The 20,032-nt window shown below is 47.3% G+C and overlaps 1 protein-coding gene across 2 annotated transcripts in view; it reads left to right on the top strand.

Annotated features, from left to right (window-relative positions):
* Positions 1–3,324: 3,324 nt before the first annotated feature.
* Positions 3,325–20,032, top strand: part of CTIF (cap binding complex dependent translation initiation factor) — a gene marked incomplete at both ends in the record, with an annotated part of 115,759 nt that continues 99,051 nt past the window's right edge. For both annotated transcript variants that reach the window (XM_082336621.1, XM_082336620.1), the window contains 2 exons: positions 3,325–3,504; positions 7,933–8,016. In XM_082336621.1, the coding sequence (XP_082192747.1) occupies positions 3,325–3,504; positions 7,933–8,016 (264 nt within the window). The remainder of the gene's footprint in view (positions 3,505–7,932; positions 8,017–20,032) is intronic.

Genomic DNA, 20,032 nt, shown 5'->3' with positions numbered 1-20,032 from the left:
GCCCTCCTTCAGGGCTTCATGCTCTCTGGGGCTTCTCTTTTTTTTGTCTAATTTTTTTTCTTTCTCCTTTTTAATATGCCACATGACTTTTGTTCAGGAGCTAATGTGTGATATTGATCTACATAATGAGCCTTTTTGACAGTCCGGGCACATTTGGGAATAATTCCTTGAGCAGATGAAATCCTTAGGCCAGAACTGCTCGTTCTCGGCAGTTTCCAAATGAAACCACAATTGTTCAGAAGTGACAGATGAGAAATAGTTCAGGAGCTTGAAATTACACGAGATGGGAACAGAATTTTTTTTTTTTTCTCTGTCCCTTCCGGATGGCATGTGACTCACTCCAAATTTGCTTGGTAATTTTATACTTATCTCAAAACAGATTGTAAATACCAGTTCCCAGTGAAGGAGAAGGTGAGGGATGAAGTCTTGGCATCCTGCAAGGTGGTGGGAGCTCCTGTGTCTTCTCTCTCCCAGCTGCAGGGAAGGAGGAGTATGAGTCTTACCACAAGACACTGGTCCATAGCTTAATTCATGTGCAAACATGCCCAGCCCAGGTACAGGAGCTGATGGTTTCTTTTCTTTAAGGTGTGAGTGGCATTCAGCCATGGAGAAATAGGAAGGAGGAGAGGGGTTGGTCCAAAATCCCTCTGCAGTGGTTGGGTGGGGGGCGATGGGGAGGCTGAGCCCCCTCCCCATCACTCACCCCAGCTTCTCTGGATGGGGGACGCGGAGCTTGGGATGAACTCAGAGCCAGCACCTGCCTGATGGCCAAAAAAGGGGTGTCAGCCCCCCAGAGAGGTACCATCTCCCACAGCAATGAGTCCCAGAGGTTTTATGTCACATAGAAAATATGTAGTTTTGATGGCTCTTCTTGTCCTTCTTGCTGCTGTGGGTTCAGCCCATGTTTGCAAACCAAGCGGCTCCTGCTTCGGTCAGTACCTGGAGGAGACACCTCCCAGGAAATCTGGCGATGCATGCTGAAGCATGGGGCTTGAAGAGTGTCATCTGCAGGTGTTTGCAGCTGGAATGGTCCCCGCTGCCTGCTCTGTGCCCCGGGCGCCCCAGGCATGGGCAGGGGAGAGGACCATGTGAGAGGGTGGTTCGGGTGGTGGCAGTCCCCTCCTCAGAGCAAACTGTCGCTGTCCTTGCTTGCATGACCAGATGTGTGGTCCTCATGGACTGGAAGCTGTTGTGTTGACCATGCAATGTGCAGCCACTGTTAGATGTATGAGCTGTGGCTCCTTGTTCCAAGCTGGGCTTTGGGAGTCTTGTAAACCTACATCTTGTATGAAGAAGCATCCATGGCCACTTCCGTCAGCGTGGAGGTCTCCTGGTGCTGTTTCCATCTCAGGAGACCACAGGAGGACGTCTCTGTGCCTTTTGCTTGCCTGTGGAGCCTACCTTTCATTTCTGTCCCTGGTGATGGTGTGGTTTATGGAGCTGCCCTGTTCTGTGCCAGAGAAGGTGGTGTTTCAGTGACATGATGGGAATGTCCTGTCTGTTGCTGGAAAACAACATTGGCCAGCTTTCAAAGGAGTGTGTTATCTGGGATGGATGCACTGGGTAGGTTCACATAGCGATCACAAGAGCATCCACCTGAACACCATTAGAGCTGCCCTTACTAGCAATGCTGCACTCGAGGTGTCATTAGCTTTTCTGCATTAGATGCACATCTTAGGATGATCTGGATGTCAGCTGTTGACATCCTTATGTGTTCATTCCCTGGTTAAGTGGCAACTGCAGGATTTGCTAAGGTTTTTAATTCACTATATGGGTCAGAGCAGATGAAAGCGGTTTGAATTCAGTCTCTTGCATCGCTTGAAGAGGTGTACGTGGGGCGGTGTATCCATTCACATACGTTGGCTTTGTAAAGGGGCTGGGGATGTAGAGGGATCTGGCTTTGTTTTGCAGCAGAACACTTAATTCCTTGATGATCTGCGCCCTAAACAAGACTATCCTAATAGGGTTTGCAGCATAAGCCCCTGGATAATAGCTTCTTATTCTGCTGGCCATAATCTACATATACATATTTAGGAGATGGCTGTGCTCCTGCAGCAGAAACTGGAGGGAAGGATAACCCCGTCTTTTGGGACACTTGGGTATCTGAATCAAGCCTTAAAGCCAATGACTTAATTTGTGTATATATTTGTTTGCATTTGCACAGCGTTCTCTTTCCCCTCTGCTCTGTATTTTGACTTTAACCAGTAAGTTATTAAAAACCTACATGCAGAGCATTTAGTGATTCAGGCTTCCATCTCTGAAGGTTCGTGTCTTGGCTGGCTATCTGCTGGTTTCCCAGAGTCATCTTGCATCCCGAGGATGCTTTACCTTAAAAGTATGATAAAGCTCCTATGTCTTCTATAGAGCTGTTCTCCTGCAGAGCTCACGCTACCTAGCTGGTGAGGTGGGGAAGGGTTTTATCCCTGTGGAAGCACTGGCCCCTCAGAGCTGGGAAAGGACCTCTTCATGTTGCTCCAGCCAGCAAAACCATGGATCCACAGCACTTGGTGGTCTGGCAGAGCAGGACTGGGTTTGGGAGAAGAAGCACCCATGTCTGGTCAAGATGAACGTGGGCTTGTGCCCCCATGGAGGTGATACCTTTGCTGTGACAGGGGCTTGGGGTGTGTTGGCTCAGAGATCAGCCGGAGGGATAGCATCGTTTCTTCTGTAGTTGCCAGTCAACTGGCTGATGCAAAACATGCTGTGTTGTTTTGCAGGGTTATTCCCTTTTTTGCTCTTTCTAGTCCATTTGTAACAAGGAGAGGTTTAAAAATAGATTCTGGTGTGATCTCTGTGTTACATCCTGTGCAAACCTCCTCGCTGGACCATTTACAGTCACGCCGTTGACTCAGCATCATTTACTGCTGCCATCCTAGAGAAGCTTTTCAGTTATCATCCTCTTCTTCACACCCGTGTCCATCATCCCCATCTTATCACCCTTATCCAGCACAGCTAATGCCCTGGGCTTTTTAAATTAAGCTTTTTAATTTTGTTTTTCTCTTGTGCATGTGTCTGGAGGTTTTCAGTAGTTTGGGTTTTAAGAAGGAGGATAAGCAAAATGTCCGTTGTTGTCCTTAGATGTAGGAATATTACAGAAATGGGATTTTTTTTTTTGTTTGCGCACGCATGGGAACTCTAAATGTGACCCCCTAGGATTATTATAAGTGTTATTGGATGTACAGCAAAAGTATCCTGCCTGGGGTAACGGATAGGCTTTGGCTACTGTTTTTTTTAACTTTTTAATAATTACTGGGAAATAATTTCTTGCCTTTTTTTGTTTTACTTTCTCAGGCCCCCTCCGTTCTCGGCATCTCTCCTGAAGGGATGGAGAACTCATCGGTGGCATCGGCCTCCTCAGAGGCGGGGAGCAGCCGCTCTCAGGAGATCGAGGAGCTGGAGCGTTTCATCGACAGCTACGTCCTGGAGTACCAGGTCCAGGGGCTGCTGACGGATAAAACGGAGGGGGACGGTGAGAGCGAGAAGACGCAGTCCCACGTCTCGCAGGTGGGTGAAGGGCACAGCATGGGGTGGGAGAGGGGCTGGGGAACGCCAGTGGCTTGTTGCCTGGGTTGGGGGTGCACATCCAGCTGAAGCGGTTTTTCGCGCATTGGGGTGTAAAGCGGGACAAAATAAAAGACTGGATTTGGGGCAGCTTCCTTGTTCAGCCAGGTATGAGGTCTCCAACCAGTTGGTAGAGGTCTCCTGCCAACTGGGGTTTGTTTTTCCACGTCTCAAGGTGCATGCCCTGAAGCTTTTTGACTTCTCAAAGGTTCCTGTTTATAAATGAAGGACTGTGTGGCAAAGCCAAGCTGGGGATATGATGAGGAGGAGAAGGGCAGAGGCCAGGCTGGGTTTATCCAGGACCACAACCTCCTTCAGCATGTAGAGAAGTTTGGCTGCAGGTCGTTTTGTCTCTTGTTTCATGCTCAAGTCTATTAATTGCTTACAAATGAGGCCTTGCCTCCCTAGGGCTTTGTTTTGCCTTAAGTTGGGAGGAGTGGTTGGGGTAGCGAGGGCAGGGCGCTCTCCTGCCAGCTGCCAGACGTGCCCACTTCTCCTGTCTCCTGCCCTGTGCACCTTGTGCTGGTGGTGGGGATCGCAAAAGCCAGTGTTCCCGAGTCCAGCAGAGAGGAACTTTCTTTCCACCCCAGGAGTGGGCCCATGTAAACCTCATGAAGTTCAACAAGGCCAAGTGCAAGGTCCTGCACCTGGGTCGGGACAGTCCCCAGTATCAGTACAGAACGGGGGATGGATGGGTTGAGAGCAGCCCTGCAAAAAAAGACTTGGGGACACTGGTGGGTGACAAATTGGGTATGAGCTGGCCACATGCACTTGCAGCCCAGAAAGCCGAGCGTGTCCTGGGTTGCATCACAAGAAGCATGGCCAGGAGCAGGTAGAGGGAGGTGATTCTCCTCCTGTACTCCCAGAGACCCCACCCGGAGCCCTGCGTCCAACTCTGGGGTCCCCAGTTCGAGACAAATACGGATCTGTTGGAGTGGGTCCAGAGGAGGCCACAAAAATGATCAGAGGGGTGGAACACCTCTGCTATGGGGAAAGGCTGAGAGAGCTGGGGGTGTTCAGCCTGGAGAAGAGAAGGCTGCGGGGAGACCTTATTGCGGCCTTGCAGTACTTAAAGGGGGCTTAGAAGAAAGATGGGGACAGACTTTTTAGTAAGGCCTGCTGCGATAGGACAAGGGGTGATGGTTTTAAACTGAAAAAGAGTAGATTTAGGTTGGACATAAGGAGGAAACTCTTCTCTGTGAGGGTGGTGAGGCACAGGCACAGGTTGCCCAGAGAAGCTGTGGATGCCCCATCCCTGGAAGTGTTCAAGGCCAGGTTGGATGGGGCTTTGAGCAACCTGGTCTGGTGGAAGGTGTCCCTGCCTGTGGCAGGGGGGTTGGAACTGGATGGTCTTTGAGGTCCCTTCCAACCCAAACCATTCTGTGATTCTATATATGAAGGATCTCATCTTTATCTGATATCATCAGTGTTTATCTGGTTTATCTGAGCTATGCATGTTTGCTGCAGCTAAGGTCTGATCCAGACCTTTGGACCCTTTATATATTATCTCAGTGTAAAGAAATTAGCAGCCAAAGGAACCTTTTTAAGGATAGATTTTGCTGAAGAGGTCTTTTACAATTTGAGGATCAAAGTTATTAGAAGTGAGAGAAAATAAATTTAAAAATCAAGTGATCTGAAGTACTTTATAGTGCATTTTTTTAACCTAAGGCTGGAAAATGGCTGTGTTTGAAGTGACGCTTTGACGGGCTTCAGGTCAAATAGGCAAGTGCTGCTTTATTTAATGTGTAGAGTTTAGAAATACTATTGAATTAGAAATAAATTAATAGTCGGAGTTTTACAACCACTTGCAGCCTGTCCACATCTCTGCCCATCTTCAGGACATAAACTGCTAATTCTCATGGCAGCCCATGGGCAATTTTTGCATTAAGATCCTTGGTTGCCACAACCAAATCCATCTTCCAGTTGTAGGAATGGGATTCTAACTTCCCTCTGTTGCCTGCCCTAGAAAATAGGAGCTGCTGGGGTTTTTTATGGCAATGCTAAGGATGCTGCCTTTAAAGATGGTCAGGTTTTATTTTAAAACAAAAAATGAATGATAATGAAAGATCTGAACATTGATCCCTTTAATTAGACACCTTTTAGTGGCATCTCAAGTTAAACAGCTAAATGTGGTTGTACCCCAGACCCTTGGTGTCTATATGGAATTAGGATTTCTATGTGAAACTTCAGCAAAATGCAGTATTTTGTATTTTTAGGGCTGTATATGGGACAAGAGGTGAGGATGGGCTTTTACATAGGTCACCTGCTTTTATCGAACCGTGTCTTAAAGGATGTGTTAGGAAGGAATTATCTGTTGTCTCCCAAAGATATTAATTTTCCCACCTTGTACCTCAAATTTGTAGAAGAAATAACCAAGAATTTTTATTTCTGGTTTTCTCTTCCTGATCACTTCTTACCAAAGCAAGCAATAAGCACTCGCGTATCGTGCAGCTTGCTGGACTAACCCTGGTGGAAGCCAGCCTGGTTAAAGGTGACATGTTCCCTCTTAATGAGAGCTGGAGGAAAAATGATGGGTTTATGGAGAAGGCACTGGGCTGAGACCAAGAAAATTGTTTTTAACTGCAAGGTTCTGCCGGCAACTTAATCTCTAACTTCAGGCGAGTTACTTAATCTCTCTGCAGTTTGTTTCCTTGTGGCTGTAATAATGTTTTCCCTGCCTGAGAGAGGATAAATCCACTCACCCATGCGTGTGAGGTGCTCAGATGGTACCACATCCCTGGATAAGTGTTCTCTGTGCTGGGGGAAGGAAGGAAAGGCGCATTGTACGCTCCTCCATCCTCCACACCACTTGCAGGGGAGCTGAATCCATCTCCAGTCAAGAGAATCCCAGACTGTGGACATTTCCATCATGGGGGTCTCTCCAGCCTTGCTCCCACCAGAAAAAAAAGAGGAAACTCAGAGGGAAAATGCAACTTTCTTTCAGCTGTGGACATAATAATGGGTGAGCTGTACCTTGAGAGAACTTTCCAGGCACGTGATTGCACTTCAGGTTGTTAAAGGAGATGTGCGTAGGTCTAGCAGAAGGCTCTCAAGCGTGATAGAATCATGAGCTTCTTCAAGTAGGTCAGCAGAGGTGGCAGGAGAGCGATGGGCAGCTCATTAAAGAGCTCATTAAAGGCGAGGCTGATGTTTCCCATCTGGTTGATCTGGCACTGGCTCACTGATGAGGGCAGAGCTGTGCAGGGATGGTGAGCAGTGCTAGTGGTGGCTCTTCCTCTTATTTGTGGGCTCATCCATACTTGTCAAGAAGCTCTCAGGTAGTTGCTGTTCATACGGAAGTGAATTTTCTTTTTGCTTGGCACATCAGCCTTAGTGATGGCATCCAAGCGGTGAGCGTCTCTGGAGCAGCCAAGTGCTTCCAGGATGAAAGACCTTAGAAATGGAACTGGTCGCCAAGGTTCGGTCTCGACTCGGGCCAGGGAGTGGCCAAAAATTACTTTAACATTAAGCAACATCTTTTATGTTTGTTTGCTTGATTATTTTATTAATGTTTTTAAATTTCTTTTCCCCAGTGTGATGCAACCTTTCATAGTGAAGACTTGGCAGTGATAGGTTAACGGTTGGACTTGATGATCTTAAGGGTCTTTTCCAACCTTAATGATTCTATGATTCTATGATTTCTTTGGGAGGGGAACCCCCAAATGACCCCAAATTGAATTATTTTGGTGGAGGCACTTTGCTGTCAAGCCCTGGGGGAAACAGCAGCTTATATTGCAGAGCTGCTTGCCTCTGCCATGGGCTGTGCTGTCCTGCTGACCTCCCGCGGTGGTCGGGGTGGCCATGTCCTTCACTATGGGGAGAAGCTGGTGCGACAGCAAGGCTGCCGCCTGGGCTGCACATCACAGCTGCGGCATACAGCAAATGGCCAAGCGTACGGCTTTGAGCTCTGTTTTCTGTTTTGTTTAAAATAAAAACACAGGTTTTTGGCAGCTCAGGACTCATATCTGTCCCTGAAGCGAACGGAGTTGGGAAAAGCAGAAAATTCCCAACTTTCCATGGAAGACTCCATGGAAAAGAGTAATCAAGGCAAGCTGCCCTGGTGCATATCAAGCGCCTGAGATATGAAACGCCATTTGAGTCTGCAAGGAAATACTGGGGATGGTTTTCGTTGCAAAGCATCATTGCAGGTGCCTTCCTGCAATTGTTCCTGCATCTTCCCTCTGCTCACTGTCGGCGGGTGGAGCATTTCCGAGCCAAAGCCTTTGGGATCATCCTCAAAAAGGGGAGGGCTGCACGTGTACAGTGATGCCCACAGCTGGACAGTGTTTGCTGTGTGCCGTGGACTGACACAGCAGTTTTCCCCAGCACGGCTATTATTTTACACAATCCCTTTTTTTATCCCTTTTACAGTGGACGGCAGATTGTAGCGAGCAGCTTGATGGCAGCTGTTCCCCATCCCGAGGGAAGGGCTCGTCGTCTCACGAACACAATCAGGTAGGGGTTGTGTTTAGCTCTTCCTCAGCAAACCTTTGCTTTTATTCTTGCATTGCCTCATCAGGCAGCGTGGAGCCTGCCTGTGCTGCCAGCTTTCCCTATCCTGTGGAAGGGGAGACATGTCCCTCTGCTCGGCATCCAGAAGCTTGCACCCACCAAAACCGTGGGAGATGGGCAACATCCCGATGTGTGGATGGATGCTTTTACCAGGAGCTTATTCCTCTGCGATAAAGGGGAAAAAATATGGAGTGTCCCATTTATTCCTGAAGAGCTTCTTACTGCCACCTGTGCAAAGGACTTATTTGGAGCATCAAAGCTGACTTGGAAGTATGAGATGTAGCTAGGATGAGGGATCTTTGTGTAGCTGTGCTTCTTGGCTATGTGCTGCAGCACAAGGATGGTGTTGCAGGGAAGAGGATTAAATAGCTGAGAGGGTGAACTGGGAGAAGAAGCAAAATTGCATGTGCTGAGAGCCTGTGTGGGGTTTGCAATGACAGAAGCCAGGTGCGAGTTGATTTTGGTGGTTGTATGTGGTGTGAACATCAGTGAAGAGTATTTACCAAGCACTGCTGGCATCGCTGGAGGTGGCTTTCCCACCTCCATGTGAGCACCGGCGTGGGAGAGGGTTGGGTAGGGTGGAGGCATGGGTTGGAGTGTTGTCATGTGGTTGAGGAGCTGCTGTGCCACCATGAGACCATCAACCCTGTAACAGCAGCATTTGCCCGTGGAGGTATGAGACCAAGCTGGCCGCAGGAAAAGGTGAAGTGGCATTTGCAGTTGCTGTGGCTGATGGGTGTCCCACCTGGAGAAGGGGCTTCAGGACGGTGATTTTGGTGCTCTTGCCCTGCTTGATGTGCTTCAGGCTTCAGTCCCACGTGTGGGATCCGTGAGAAGAAGCCTGGGAGCCCCTTGCAGGGCAGTACAAGAGGAGGTGCTGGTCTAAGCAGTGCATATTGCAGCTCCCACATCCCGTTTTGGGCATGGCTTCTTCCCACACAGAGCCATGCTGGAAGCTGCTTGGCTGCAGGATGGGTCCTCACGCGTCCCCTTCCTGCCATGTGCCTGGATGCAAGGATGCTGGGAGTATCTATACAAACACCTGCACACAACAAAAACAAGATCTTGTTGTGTAGGAAGGTGCATGCTATACAGAGACGCTGCTTCAGATGAGCCTCTGAAGGTGCCAGACGGAATTGTGGATTTAATTTATTATAGCTTTGATCTGCTCCGAAATATTCAGCAGCAAAACCTCGTCCGGGCTCCCTCCCAGCGTCACAGCCAGCTGCTTGGAATTCAGCTGGGAGGCTGGCCGTTTCCATCAAGCCTCCTTGGGTTGCTCGGGGTGTTAGCAGGACCGGCTCTTTTCCCCGGGAGGAAGGTCCCTGGCTCTTCACCCAGGGGCTCAGCTGACCTGCCAGTCTCTGGTGGGTACCACAAGAGGATGCAGGAGTCACGCATGAGTGAGGCTTTCCTGGCTCCAGTCAACACAGCCCTGACGTCTTCCATCTACCTTGTGCCCTGCTGTCTTTTGTTTCAACTTGTGGGTTTCTTTATTGTTTGTTGTTTTTTTTTTTTTTCCTGGGCATTAAACCTATAGATCTCTTCCAGCACAGAGCTTGCTTTCTATACACAAATAACACTCACTGATGCCCAAGCTTTTTTCCCTGCGTTTGGGCTCTCTCCCAGCCTGCAGCGGAGCTAATAATTATCTCTCTCCATGTTAGGCTTCCTTTAACAGCAAGTAACAAATTTTCCTTGGCACCAAAGAGGAGCTGCAAGCTATTGTTCTTCTGTCCAGGCAAGCATTTCTCTTGCTGTTAGTGATATATGAGTGAAATGCTGCTGGTGAGGACTAGGTTCAGTTTATTACCGTTTCTGGCTGTTGATTTTTCACTAGTAGCTTTAAACATTAAAAAAAAAAATCATTAATAAGGTGTTTGTCTTGAATGTGAATTATCAATTACTCTTCAAACCTGCTAAGGAAAAAGCTGGCTAATTATTTCCCAAGGGATGTTAAGGGTTTTTTTGTTGCAATTTTTCATGGATTTTGAGGGGTTTTGTTGGAAAAGCAAATTCCTGTTTCTCCTATTTTAGTTCCAGCTGAGATTTCTGCATTGCTGGTTGTGCAATACGCACCAGTCTTAGTTGAAAAATACTTGGATGTGAGATTTCTGGCTGGCTTCAGCTACTGTGAAAATGTAGGTTATGTGTCGGTGACCATGATATGCCTCACACGGTTCTAACCTGACGATCAGAAAGGGCATTTATATGGAAATGCAGGTTAGTCCTGGAAATATATTCAGCATCTGGTTCCTTTTCTGCAAAGGCAGAGTAGTCCAGGGCCACATTTTGAAAGTAATTGGCTTCCTAAAGGTTATAGGGGAGCCTAGAGTGAAGCTGACTTTCCCATGTCTGAAAATCCCCCTCTGCATCCCTAAGTATGTGATGCCTTTGAAATTCTTGTCTCTAGAGTCCATCAAGATTAAGGCAAATAAAAGAAAGATTTTTTTATTTGTGTATAGGTGTATAACGTATTTATATAGACATGTATATATAATATGTATGTATATAAGCATCCACAGGATGTTGTATAAGTGTGAGGCTGAGAGCAATTCCTGGATAATGTGCAATTAAAGAGTAATAATAAGGGTCTTGATGCAACCTGCAGTCCAGGATATTCCTAAATTGCTGTTTTTCTGATGTTGTTGGGTTTCTCTGGGAAAGACCACCCCATACTTGCCCTGCTTGGTGAGACACCTGCTATTAGCATCTGTGGGAGACTATATGGGGGTAAGTGCCCGTAGGCTGGCACTTGTGCATCCCAAACAAAGCAATGGCTTAAAAATGGCAAAAATTCCACCTGGAAACCTTTTACTCTGGTCTTTCCAGTTCTCTGGGCAGGTGGCTGTGAGAAGGTGGTCTGCTCATGGAGGATCTCATGAGATACATTTCGTGAACTCCTGGTGGGCTGAGAAAATCCTGGCCTTACAATTGCGTTCAGCTTGTCTGTAATTCTCCTTGTTTCCTGCTGTGAACACTTTCATTTGCTACATGGCATTGCTGTGCGCTGCTAAGCCCCGCTGCATTTGAGCAATACCCCCCAGAAGGTCTGCTAGCACCATGTGAGCCTCTGGGGTGAAGGCCACTCCATCAAGGTACGCAAGATATTATCTGAGGACTCTATTGCCTCTATAAATGAGGCAAGTTTAGATAATGGAATCATTTTAAATGTTTTTATGTTTGGATTTTTTTTTTTCTAAAAAGAGCCGGTGGGAAGATTTTATATAATACTTTATTTGCATTCCCCTTGTGAGGCTGTTGCAAGTAGGAAGCTCTTTGATATATTTCTGAGAGCAATTCATTAAGTAAAAGACTTGTGGTATGGTATGTATTTAGAAAGCCAGCGGAGCTCTTGGTACATAAAAGGCCTGGCAGCAGCTCCGTCCCAAGCTCCCCTTACGTAAAGGGCATTAACAAAAACCAGAGCAACTCTGTGGGCTTGTACCATTTCTCCAGGCGATGGGAGAGAGCGAGCTGAAAATCCTCCTTCCTGGCCAAGTCCATCCCTTCCCCCATGGTGGCTGGCTGTCACCCATCATCACCAAGCAAAAGCCTGTGTTGTTGGCAGTAAATGGGACTGCAGTTTATTTTATTCCATGTGTGTCTATGTCACACCAGGTGCAGCAGGGACTTCTTGCATGATTGGGGACCTCAGAGGCTTCTCCAGTTGATGGTCATGTTGCCTGTCTACTGAGCAGTGAAGGAGCGGGCAGGGTGTGTGGATCATATCTGAATTATCCTACAGCCTGCTGATAGCACCCATCTGCTGTCCTCCCTGAGGAGCTGGTGGTGGATGAGGTGACTTGGTTTGCCTTCCCATTAAGCCAGCAGAAACAGCCTGTGGCAGACAGAGGTGGTGGGTTTCCACTCTTGGCCATTGGTTGGAGATGATTAGCTGGCCATTGGTTGGAGATGATTAGCTGGCCATTGGTTGGAGATGATTAGCTGGCCGTTGGTTGGAGATGATTAGCTAGCCAGGGTCAAGAGCATCCCAAGCGCTGTGCTATCAAATTAACAGCATAAGATGTTGAGTGTCCTATGTTGTTTGGTAGTGTGGAGGTGTAGAGGGCTTTGCAAGGATTGTGTGCCATTGTCACCGAGCCTGGCACGTCCTGCCAAAGGATGTCTGAACCCAAGCCTTGCTGAGAAGGAAAGCATGAGAAGTTCTCACAAAATCAAATGTAATATCATGTGATACTTTATGTCCAATGTCTCTGTGACTCAAAGAAGCACAGTGCTGTGCTAGTGCCAGAACGTTTCCAGGCAGGAGATGCTTCGTGTCGTGTGAGCTCAGACTGCAGGCAGAGGACACCTGACCTGCCTGCATCTGCGGAGGTGCAGCCGAGGGAGGTGTCTTTGACTGCTGTGCCTGGGGTGGGAGCAGAGCAGATCCACTTAAACCTTTCAGGTCCCTCTTTCCCGTGTCTCACCTGAACCTCAAAACCCCCTCTGATATGAGCACTTGGCTTCCAGCCATATGAAGTCATGGCTGGAAAAGCTGCTATGTTGCCAAAGTAAAGGCAATAGTAGGGATGGGGTGATGTGTGAAGGTTGTCTCTTGGGAAACAGCAGATTTCAACGCACAGTGGAACTTAATTTTATAGAAAGTGGAAAAAATAAAGTATCAGAGCAGATTTTTCTTGCAATTCTTGAGATTTTTTTTGGCAGTCATCAGTGCTGCTTGACCACCTGGGGTCGAACACCAGGAAATCCGCCCCGACAGATGCTGCAGAGGCAGCTGGCAAGGGATCACGGTCAGCAGTGGCCACGTCACTAGGTGCAGAGTTGGACTGAGCCTCCTGCGACCAGCACTGCCGTCATGTAAACTTCTCAAGTTGGCGGTGAAGTCGTCTGCTTGCTGGCTTAAATCCACTGACATCAGCAGGCAGCGTGTAATGCCCCAAATCCTTGGCTAACGACATCAGCACTGGAGAGCAGGTGGGTGCTGCTTGCAAAGAGGCTGGCAGGATCTCCTTACCGAAGATGTAATTCATTTCCCCGTGCTGGTAGACAGCCTGTGTCTGGATTTAGTTGCCCATCGTTGGGCCCGGATCTGAAGCACAGTGATTTTCTTGCTCAGCAAAACATGAGGGATGATCCTGGGGGCAGTTTGGGGTTCTCCATCTCACCGACCTGCTTGTATCATAGCCCAGGGATGGTTTGTACACTGAATTTGGTTGAGGTTGGCCACCACGCTGAAGACTTGTTGGGACAAGTGGGTGCTGGCAGATGCTGCAGTTGCTGTTGGCTTGTTTACAAAAGAAAAAGAGAAGGCGAAAGACAAGGAGTTACTTTGAGGCTTTGCCAGTGAATACAGGTCGGTGTAGTCCTGCCTGATGGAGGAAGAAATTAAATCTGTAAGTGGGGTGACCTGCCCATGATCAAAGAGCAGCTCTGAGAAAACCAGTCACTTAATGGTTTTCTGCCTGTAATTTCTGGGTGACACTCCCTCCATATAGTGAATGCAGCCCCGTTCAATTACGGTCGGAGAGGACTGCTGAGAAAGAAATCAAGTCCTTTAGCTAATATGTAAGTTTAACTTTCCCTGGGACTTCTGTTCGGGATACACCTCATGAAGCAGCGCTGCCCCTCATGAAGCAGACACCTGCTTGAGTGTCTGAAGATCTGGGAGTGAAACGCTTCATTGCTTTGCTGCCTGATGTAGGAGAATGGTTGCTGCTTGCAGAAGATGGAGGAAGGTGTCTTCCAGGCCTGGTGTCACCAGTGACTCACGTGGGAGGACATCTCGTCACCCTCAGTTTCCACTTGTGTAGAGTGGACAGGGTGATGCCTGTCTGCCCATTGAAGGGAGACCTTCCCACACTCTAGTTTCATGAAACTTGAAGTAGCTGAGTTACCTCTGAGGTCTCCATTCTTCTTCCAGATTTGGTTGAATAGGTCAACAAGTGCTGAAGCTCTTGGAAGGGAAGGGGTGACATGAGCTGCTTCCTCCAAGGCTTGGGCAGGGGCTTGCTGCTGGATTTCCATGGCGCATCTGAAGTTCTCGGTGCTGTTCTGGGTGCTTTCAGTGCCCCTTCTCATCCTCACCCATGCACATAAATGAGCTAGCTAACACATCTCTTCTGATGTTGTCCAAAGGGAACACAACCACACAGGCTGGGCCCTTTCACGGGGAGTCCAGAAAGATCTCGGAGGTTTAGCCTCCTACTTCGAAGCCCGTCATGTCCTTAAGTCCTCTATTGTGGCACAGGTATAGGTAAAACCTTACTTTTCCTGGTGGGAGAAGAGCTCCAAGTGATGTTTGGTGTCCCTTCTGCTCTGCCTTTACCAAAGCAGTGAGCAGGTACCATATGAGATTGGAGAGCGCTGGGGAAGGTGGACATGGACCTGGGGAGGGAAGGAGCAGAGCCAAAGTGGTTGTTTTTTCTGCATGGTATTTTTATAAGGATAAGTTTTCTGTTTTTCTTATAGCTTTATGTAATACATTGAGAAGAAAGAAGCTGGATATTCATCCCTACTAAAATATTTAGAGTAATCTTATATTTTTTTCATAAAAGGTGCTTTTAAAATTATTAAAATAATTGTTTTTGTATAGATCATTATTTTTCCATAGAAAAATTGGAGTGGTTGTTCTAGAATAGGTCTAGAAAAGCAGGGAGATTTTGCATTAAATACTTGGAGTCTGGTGTCAGAATTCTGTGTAACTGCCAGATTTAGCTGCAGCACATGAAAAACCTCTGCTGTGGAAAAATCTCAAAAAGGACCTTTTACACGATAGCTGTCTTCTCTTCTGACCAGGATTAAGACTCAAAATTTGGGAGTCATTTCATAAAATCATAGAATAGTTTGGGTTGGAAGGGACCAAAGTGGGTGTCAGCATTTAAAACAGGTTTTGCTGTTTTGCAAGCAAGCCTGTCAACAGGAGCGTTCAGCTGTGCCTGCTGTGGGATCGTAGAACCATTTAATGGTTTGGGTGGGAAGGGACCTTCAAAGCCCATCCAGTCCAGCCCCCCTGCAATGAGCAGGGACATCTTCAACCAGATCAGGTTGCTCAGAGCCCAGTCCAACCTGGCCTTGAATGTTTCCAGGGATGGGGCATCTACCACCTCTCTGGGCAGCCTGTGCCACTGTTTCACCAACCTCACTGTAAAAAATTTATTCCTTCTATCCAGTCTGAATCTCCCCTCTTTTAGTTTGAAACCATCACCCCTTGTCCTATCGCCACAGGCCCTACTAAAAAGTCTGTCCCCATCTTTCTTCTAAGCCACCTTTAAGTACTGGAAGGCCACAATAAGGTCTCCCTGGAGCCTTCTCTTCTCCAGGCTGAACAACCCCAACTCTCTCAGCCTGTCCTCATAGCAGAGGTGCTCCAGCCCATTTTTGATCCCTCCTCTGGACCCTCTCTAACAGGTCCATGTCCTTCCTGTGCTGAGGGCTCCAGAGCTGGATGCAGTACTCAAGGACACCCCATAGCTTGGTCTAGGGAGCTCCTTGTAGGTGCCGTGGTGGAACAGTTGTTAATGTTGGGGGATATCTCAGAGGCTCTTGTGTCCTGAGAAGTCCTCTAGCTTTCTGTTGTCTTTCCTTTTCCTCTGGCCCACCTTAGGCTGTGAATGCTGTACATTGAATACTGAGATTTTTATATACAATCCCATCAAGAATCCCATCAAGAATACTGAGATTTTTATATACAATCCCATCAAGAATCCACTGATGTCTTCAGGCCACTTAAAGCTAGTGGCATTACCATGCTTGGTCTACACCCCTACCAACACAGCCAACTTCACCCATATTTATCGTCACTGAGAGCAATGACGGAGGTGGGCACCGCGTTTCCGTTTATTGCCTGTACGTTGGGGAGAGTTATCTCCGTTTTCTGTAAATGGGTTTTTCAAACTTGCACCGAAGCCACAGAAAGTATTAACTCTTGAGCTGGCAAAGGGTGCGGGATTAATTAGTTCATGCCTCAAAGAGCTAGCTGCGAAGGTGAAAATTGCAGTGTAAGTGAAACATATGATTATTGCTAATTAAAATGCAAATGTTAGATTTGACAGCTAGTTTCCAAAGGAGAATGGCTGGCAGTGTAAATGTGCACAAGCCTTACTGTTCCCAAGAGGGTGCAGAGCTTGGCCAGAAGGATTGGCATGGATGAGAGGAGCTGCTGGGAATCAGTCTCTGGAGGGTGTGACGTTTCCCTCCAAGCCCCAAAGTGTGGCTCAGAGCTCCCATCTCCTGCTGATGAATGTAGACCATGAATGATAGCTGGATGAGCCCAAATAAGAGCTGGGAACAAGAGTTCAAGGGTTGTTTGGGGTGTTGGGAAAGAATAGGAGAGTCTTGGTCTTTTGAGGGCACAGCAGAGAGTAATGGGGCCAGATGATGGGAGATTGGGTTGGCAGGACGCAAGGGCATGGGATGGAGAACTTCGTGCCATGACAACTGTTTCTTGAGCTTTTGTCAGAGCTGCGGAAAAATCTATTCCTGCAACATGCTGAATTAATTTAGCAAGAGCACTGTGTGGGAGACATGTAGGTGGCCATGCTGTGGGATGGAGGGTGAGCAGTGCCGCGTCTCACCGCTGCAGAACCTCGGCTTTCTGCTGAAGTCCAGCTGCCTGTGTGGCTTTAGGATGGGGTTTTTGTGGTTTTTGGGATGATGCTGGTGGAGGGTTTTTGTTGCTCAGTTGTTGTTTTTTGAGGAGCAATCGTTACCTGCGTACGTCGCCCACTCCTCCAGCATAACCCATGAGGTTCGTGTGAGCTTCCCTGCTCCTGCAGAAAGGAGGTCTGCAGAGAGGTTCATTTTAGCACAGAAGGGCTTTATTAGAGGACACAAATCCACCAGAAATATCTGGGAGAATTTCTGGTGGATGTATTTCTGCTCTGGAGATTTGAACCCCCGACAGCAAGGTAGCAGTAAAAAGCTGTTCATCTTTGGCAATTTGTCAGTAATTTAGGTAAAATATTGAGCTTGGTTGTGCTGGTGAGTTTGAACATGAGTGTATTTAGGCTATACTTAGTTGGACTGTTTCAGCTTCAACAGAAGTTTCAACAATTTTTAGTTCAACAATTTTTATTTTTAAAATAATTTGTTTTCAAATATAAATATTAATAGGGTGATAAAGTTAAGGAACGTGAACAGGGAAAAGACTCCAGACCATGAGCTAGAGCCAGGAGACAAGCTGATTTAGTGAAAGATTAGCTGTGATTTTTATCTAACTAGTTCATGCCGTATCCGCTGGCCTGTCTTGGTGAGTTTGGACATTCATGCGTGGTGATACCAATCTCCCTGTTTCTCACAAGGGTTTTATTGTGGCCAGCCATGTTTCTGGAATTTGCATAACCTCAGGTTGTCTGCAGGCAGCCACGACAAAAAGTTGGGTCAACTGCATATAACCAAATGGTGATGTTTATTTCCAGTGTGTCTTTTAAAGTGAAGGGTGCGTATGCTGACTTGGTCCCATTGTGGCATTTGGCACAGAAATTTTTCATACGTGATTGAACAAGATGTTCAGTGTGTAAGATACAGTAAATTGGTAATTAATCCTTCGAACATCTAGGTGGTGAAGGTTCATTTCTCCCAACCACCTTTTCAGTTGGCGTGCATCTTTCCCACATCAAATGAGATATTTCTCACTTCTCAGGGTGCCTGCAAGACTGGCTCTTCCCCAGGGCTTCCCAAAGTGGCCACCTGCCTGTGTCTCACAAGTGGCATCAATCAAGTTTTTTTCCCTCCATGCCCATTTAACAACTCCTTTAACTTTGTGCCACTCGGTATTTCTCAGCCATCGGGAGATTCAAGTCGCAGTGTGGCGAGGAGGGAAGAAGGTGCTTTCTGCTGCTGGTGTAACGTCTTGTGGGATGTTACAACCTCTCCAATTTCATCCATATACAACTTGAAAACCACTTGACCTCCTCTTTTGAAGTCAGTACTGATTTTAGGCTATAACAGCCACAGTATGTTTGAGCTTACTTGAGACTTGCTAGGTTTGAGGATGGAGAACGTGTAGCTGGAGCAACGCAGAAATCGATAGTGGTGCATTTTGCTTCCAGTCCCTCACATTGGATAAATACTTACATGTTTCACATGCGCTAAGGTCCATGCTGGACCACTCAGTAGCATCACCCTACATAGCTTAGGGTCTGCAGTGCAGCTGTCTCCCTGCCCCATCCAACTCAGGTGGCAGTGGTGGAGCTGGGACCTGGTCTTTGCCCCCAAATTAGTGACCTGGACTTGGCTGTTGTGTGCAAAGAGGAGTTCATGTCTTGCTCTACTAGTGAGTCCTTTTGGCTCTTGAAGACCAAGGTGGCTCTGCCCTTGTCTTAGCCCATGGCAGTGTCCACAGAGACTCAGGTAGTCCCACAAGGATGTCTGAGACATGAGACGCCCTCTTTAAGTGTCAGTTCTCACACCAGTCCCAAAACACATGCTCCACTTCGTATTTCCCAGATTTTCAGAGTTTCAGATTTCATGGTTTTTTAATCATCATAGGTCACTTCAAAGGTCTTTCCCAAGCCTCTGAGCAAAGCTTTTGGAGCAGTTACTCTGACAATATCCACCTTTCTTCCCAAGCACCTTGTGGGATGTTTGATAGGGTAGATAGGGCTGGTCAGGTGAGTTATTCTGGTTTTCAGATGACTCATCTTGCCCTGAGGGCTGCCAGCTGAACAAGAAACCTGCACGTTTCTTGACAGCAGAACAAGTGTTAGGAGAATAAAGGAGAACATTGGGGACAGCTCCTTAATAGGCAAAAATAGTTATTTGTGTAATGTGTCTTCTGGTGAACACCAAGTGTTTTCAGGTATGTGAGCAGCTAGACTCCAACGGTGGACTGAGCAGAGGGAAAAACTGACTGAGAAGTTGATCTGGGCTCAGGAGGGGAATTAAGGATATATAAGCAGTTTTAGAGGATGAGGCATTGCTGAATATGCATAATTAGTCCTTATGAAGATAGAAGAGGTAAGTATTTTTTTTCCCCATGCATAGACTAGAGCACTAGAGCCAAATCTTACCTTCATTGAAGCTTCCCACAATGTCATCCCTTTGCAACATGTAAACAGAACATGTTAAAGGACTCCAAAAAGGCCCCATGCATGGACGTGGTTTTGTAGGTCCTTGCACGTGTGGTCTGGGAGCTGGAGCTCTCCTGGCTCACCAGGTCAGTGGTTTTTGTGGGTGTGGGACGGCATTGCCCTTGACTAAAGCGAGCTGTTTGTTGTTTCCAGGAAGAGTGGGATCACAGCAGCAGTGGGAGCGCAGGATCCCGGCTGGGGTCAGGCTCCAGGCGTGGGTCTGGATCCAGGTCCGGCAACCGCGGGAGAGGCAGCCAGTTCAGGCAATCGACCAAGGTATACCTGGTAGCGATGTGCTGAAGTCGTGTTCTTTGCTTGCTCTTTATCAGAGGCATCCTCCTAACAACATGATGTGTGTGTATGTCTACACGTAGGGTGTGAGTGCATGTCAGTTGTGAAGGACACCTCAAAGACCTACTTAATTCATGCATAATATGTGACCTGGCTGCTGAGGGCTGTAGCTGTTCATCAGGCTCAAGAATTCTCTTGAGGTGTGCTGAGTGGCTTAATTTTGGGAAAGAAGTCCCTAGTCAGCTGGTTTTGTGCAAAGGAAATTAGGGGTTTTTTTCTTTATTTGAAGTCTTGGAGTATTTTAATTTTGGGAAATTAAGAGATGTCTATAATTATTTTTTGGCAAGTCTTCATTAGGAGTTGATATATGAGTGGACACCACGTAGATGGTGTTAGATGCTGACCTGGAGTCCAGCTGCTTTCCATGGGAGCAGTCAGTAGGGCTAGATGGGGAGTTACCTTCCTGCCCTGCAAAAGACTTTAAAAATTTGCTTTTGATTTGGTTTTAGATCCATTCCTTGAACTCAGATCAGGGACCTCTTCTGCGTGTTTTAGTCAGCCTCTGTCCTCTGCTCTCCGCTCGGAGTTGCTGTACATGTGAGCGTGCACATGCACATGTGAGCATTGGTTGT

Source organism: Platalea leucorodia (genome assembly GCF_965183815.1).
Source record: "Platalea leucorodia genome assembly, chromosome: Z".
Lineage (NCBI taxonomy): Eukaryota > Metazoa > Chordata > Aves > Pelecaniformes > Threskiornithidae > Platalea > Platalea leucorodia.
The sequence above is the reverse complement of the archived record's forward strand: the minus strand, read 5'-3'. Positions and strand labels throughout refer to the sequence as shown.